General features: G+C 37.4%; 1 protein-coding gene across 1 annotated transcript; it reads right to left on the reverse strand.

Moving 5' to 3' along the window:
• Positions 1-306: 306 nt before the first annotated feature.
• Positions 307-4778, reverse strand: LOC145787034 (uncharacterized). Its single transcript, XM_082598766.1, has 3 exons — positions 4523-4778; positions 2709-2811; positions 307-624 (listed from the first exon to the last, which is right to left on the reverse strand). Exons 1-3 carry the CDS (start codon positions 4728-4730, stop codon positions 423-425), a joined length of 513 nt encoding a protein of 170 aa, XP_082454892.1. The 5' UTR covers positions 4731-4778; the 3' UTR covers positions 307-422.
• Between the last annotated feature and the right edge of the window lie 403 nt (positions 4779-5181).

A 5181-nucleotide genomic window follows, 5' to 3' on the forward strand; every position in this document is an offset into this window, starting at 1 on the left:
AATAAGCTATTATTCTGAGCTTTATTATTCTCACTTTGTTGTTTTTTTCACTTTTCTGTATGACTGTGCAGTTTATTTCCTCATTGGCTTACGAAAAGTCTAGGCCTGTATTTCCCTATTGCTTAGCAAATTTAGGGGCGTTTCATTACGAAACGCGATGCTCCGCTTTTCCGGCCACATTAGAAGTTTACATACCGAGAAATGAACAATCGCTGTTTGATTTTGCCGTTTTTTTTGCAAAGTTGAGTGTTCATCCGACTGAACAACGTCGGCGGATTTTTTTTCGAAACAACGTTTTTATTAAAATCGTGCGCAGTTGATAATGATTGTGGCACTTTATCATGGTCGAACTACTACCATTCCTCATCGATGGTGCCATCAAAGCACACCAATTTGTCCAAATTGCGAAAAAACCAGACACACTATTTGCAAGTGTGAAAATACCACACAAAATATTGCACCATTTGCAATGCAACTGAAGTTGGCAGCAACGATACGATGACTGCACTGCACGGGGTGGTTTTAGCTGCTCCGCTTGGAACAGTTGCAGTTGCGAAGACAGAAGTAGTTGCATCAACCAACGCGTTGCAATTACTTGTTTCGCAACAAAACTCCGTGCAAGATCTGAAACACAAATAATACATTTTTGTTTTTTATTCTCATTTTTCACCATTTATTCTCCACTTTTCAAATTACTGATCAAATTTATCAGAAGGTGCTGCGATTATAATCTTTTGCACGTTTTTATCGTTTTGAGTTTTGTTGCTTCGAACTTTTCTAGACTCTGCTGTATTGTTTTAGCTTTGTTTGTCAGATATCAATAAAATGTGTGTGTATTCATCAGCAAAATAGTAAGATTGTAAATGCTTCTACTGGCATTCTGGTTCTTGTGTTTTTAGTCTACAGAAGTTCTACACTCTACAGAGTGTAAAGAAGTTATTCCATCCTCTTCGACCAATCGCCATATTTTCGTAAAGTGGTGGCCATGTGCTCCAACCAGTTATTTTATATCAATATCTTCGACTGACAATGACTAACAATATTGTTCGTCATGCCATTGTTTGTTTGCTTGTGTACTACTTTTTTCAACGTAATATACCGAGTTGGGTTACTTTTTCTATTTTGGACTACCGCGTAAAACGGCAACCCAAATTTCTCATATTACTGTGACATGCCACCACTACATCCCAGCTAGACGGGCCTGTCATTTTTTACATTGATTTCACGTCTGCAGACGTTGGGTCGGTGTGTGAAAGTGAGAAGTTTTGCTAGCTGAGATCTTATAATTATCGCTCTATTGGCATAATTTTATATCAAAGCACGCTTGATATCTGTAAGACGTAACTTCCCTGGGTATAATTGGATTTCTGCAAGATAATGATGTTGTTTTTGCTTGTTTGTTTTTTACATGTTTTTGTCATTGTTTCGTATCACCAAGTTGTAACTATTTTGTAAGTCGTGAAAGGCCTGGTGCATTGCGCTTGAAATGGCTTTGCCCGTGGTAGGATTTCTTTGTGGGGTTTTCTTTGCCTGCCTTGCTCTTCTTTGCTATCAGCTAAACGCATCAAGATGTGTTCCCCTCACGACCATCAGCACTCTTGATAACGCACCAAAGCCGATCTTTATAGCAAATGTCTATTTGTACAAATCTTTAAAATATCAGCTAAAGCTATGTGAGCTAATAAAGCTATTGTCTGAATATATGTTGTTGCATTTATGTTTGTTTGTAACTTTTTTTATTTCTTTGGGCCGATTTCACTCAGATTGGGTTGATTTAATAACAAAAGCACTATATGTAAACAAGTGATCTGGGAGGGTAATGTGATGTGAAGCAGCGGTTGTAGAATATGGGAGCGTAATAGTGGTTGGTTGGTTTTTAATTCTTTATCCTCGGACTGGCAAAGCCTTGATTGGTTATTTCTGATGTAGAGGCTCTTGACCCAGGGCCGGTTAACAAGATTGACAGAGTGGTGCTTCCGATTGTTGAAGTGTTGTTGCCGGAGAATTATTCCATGGTCCATTAGGTGCCGCTGAATGGAGATCAGTCCTTAGAATGCGTTGCTCAAGCGCACGCCACGAGAGTCGAACTAGCGCCGCTTGATCTTGAAGCTTCTTCGTTCACGAAGTCATGCGCTAACCAACTGAGCTATCGAGTACTTAAAACGTCTCAAAATCTACGTATTTTTAGTTGAACATAAAAGTGGATTTGCTTATAAGGGGTCGTCAACCTATTTTTGCATGTTGGTCAATCAATGCCGATCTCTCGGGGTGTGCGCTTGAGCAACGCATTTCAGAGCTGCTCTCCATTCAACGGCACCTGGTGGATGGAATAGTTCCCCGCCAACAACACTTCAACAACAATCGGAAACTCCACTCTGTCAATCTCGGTGACCAAACTTGCGTCGGTGGTTCAAAGCGTCTACAAATATGCCAAACTGCGAGGGTTAAGCTCTCAAAGAAGCTTTCCCAATTCGAAGACAAAGATCAAATTATCAAACGAACATAAGGACTGGCTGTCTGTATTAGGTTGCCTGAGGTGGCAGTAGCAAAACTAGAAAGTGGAAGGGAATCTAGACTTTTAACCCAAATCGTTTTTACAACAATTTAAAGAACACGTTTTTTTGCAAGTCATGTTGTTCATAAAAACAACGACTTTTTCTCAAAAACCCATCACAAAAGAACTCGTCACACCATCAATCACAACTCACACAACGGTCACTGGTGTATCGAATTGTTCTTCGGGAAAGCGAGCATTGGAGCAGAACGTTGAGCAAGTGTCCTCATCAATACACCCTCCAGTAGAAAGCGTTTCTACAACACAATGTTACGAAGTTTAATTTTTTTGGGACGATTTATTATCGAAACCAGGAATTCATAGAATTACGAGATGACCAACTAGGCTACATTATCTGACAAGTGGAGGGTAAAGTACTGCCAGATATTTTTTCGATTAAAAAAACGAATTAAAAAATATTTTTTTGACATTTTCAAAGCAGTGGTCACCCAAAGCTGGCCTGTTTATCCCTTAGAAGGTTGGGCTCCTGGAGTCTTGCTCAGTTAGGGGGAGGCTGTCAATTCTTCTTATGCTTTAGAAGTGATATCTCTGTTATTTTTTAAGGCACGGTTTCAAAATTTGGGATTCACTTTGTAAAATTATTCACGCAGAGCATATCCGAAAATTAAAACTATGTGAATTTTAAAACTGCTCATATACGTTAAAATGTTGAGATGACTTATGACTGTAATTGTAGCTTGAGTTTACACATTATTTCTTGGTAGAGTAATGAAGAACATGCATTGCAATGTTGTGATTAAATTTTTTTACATAATTTTACATACAGCCAATTCCCTTCACGCTGTGAAACAGTTAGGATTAACGAGACATAGGCCAAATTAATTACATTCATCCAGCTGGTGGGAAAATTTTGAACAATAGAATATGAAATATTTCAGAGGATGTGCTGAGAAATGCCTTATATCTATCAATTTATAACCTTTATTTGCTCAAAATTTCAGCTCAATAGAGGTGAATAAAAGTTAGGAAAAGTCAAGAAATCTCGGAGTCGCAGCCTCAGTGGTTTTAGAGATAGGCTACAACTGTTGATACAAAAAGTTGAATTGACAGCCCCCCCCCCCAACCTTCAAAGGGTTAAAACTAACCTGAAGTTTAAATTTGTAAAAAAAATAAAATGTATTTTAAGTTTATTAAGTTTTTTTTGTTTTTCTATACTTGGTAATGTATTTTTTAAACCTGTAAGTTTTATTCATTTTTTTTGTAAGTAAATTTTCTTTTCTAATGCAAGGTACCGGTAACACAAATAAAAATTGCTTTATCTCAATTCTGTGCAACTTTAAACTTCGGGTTAGCTTTAAACAGGCAAGCTTTGGGTTTTTGTCTTATCCAGATTTTCGAATGGTGGTTGAAGATTTAGATTAAGTGGACGGGAAGGCAACGAAACCAATCTTCTTGTCCACCTTCAGGCATGCATTAAGTGTTCTGCCAAAGACACAGATACATGCTCTTGAGGGGTGTCGAACTGGTGCACTTTCGAGTGCCGTTACAGTGTTCTCACTACTCGGCTATGTAGCCGCGTTTTTTAAAGCTTTGGGTGACCACTGCTTTAAAAATGTCAAACAAAATATTTTTTAAATTTTTCTAAAAATATCTGGCAGTACTTTACCCTCCACTTGTCAGATAACAAAGCCTAGTTGTCCATCTCGGAAGTAATTCTATGAATCCCTGATCGAAGCTAAAAACAATGTTGACGAAAAAATCTAATTTGAAACGAAACCAATGAGTTGTTGAATGTAAGTTTTGAATTATTTAATTTAATTAACTTGTGATCAGTGGGGTTATTTGAAACGAATACGTTTTGGAACATGTTGTTTTCACTCAACTTCTTTGTTTTCGTTTTGTTTATTTCAATAGAACTTCTTTTAAAGATATTCTTCCAATCTAAACTTGTTGATATGGTTTCATTAATTTGTTAGTTTGTCACGTGCAAGATTAAAATCCTCTCACCTTCTACTCCTCCAATTAAAAGTCGCACATCTGCTCTTGTGCACCTGTTGGCAGTTGGAGGACACAACATTTCAGTAAACCGGTTCTCTTCCGACGCAGGAAAGCCTTGACTGGCTTCTCCTCCATCCAAACATCTCAGGTGCCCTTCAACCAGAATCAAAGTCACACACAATATAAATTTGGTTCGTATGATCTCATAAAGCTTCATTTTTTTCTTATTATTTGCATACAAAAGCTAATTATCACAAGAGGTGAACCTCTGCAACTGAAAGGGAAGTTAAAGAAGTTTTGCAACAGTAGATTGTTAGTAATAAAAGCAGGGGTGTCCGAAAAATTGTTCGTAAGCAATTGTTCGTAAAACAATTCTTCGTAAACTTAATTCTTCATAAAACAACTCTTCCTAAAGCATTTTTTCGTGCATGCAGTTGAAATTTGATGTATACGAAGAAATGTATTACGAAGAATAGTTTTACTGATTTCATTTTACGAACAACAGTTTACGAACAATTGTTTTACGAAAAACTGTTTACGAAGAATTGCTTTACGAACAATTGCTTACGAACAATTTGCCTATAACCAAAAGCAGGCCTGTAGACAGGTCATTATGCCAGGGAGAGGGAAGGCAATCAGTTTTTAGAAGAACGATAAAAAAAATGTAA

Source organism: Aplidium turbinatum, chromosome 2 (genome assembly GCF_918807975.1).
Source record: "Aplidium turbinatum chromosome 2, kaAplTurb1.1, whole genome shotgun sequence".
NCBI classification, from domain to species: Eukaryota; Metazoa; Chordata; class Ascidiacea; order Aplousobranchia; family Polyclinidae; genus Aplidium; species Aplidium turbinatum.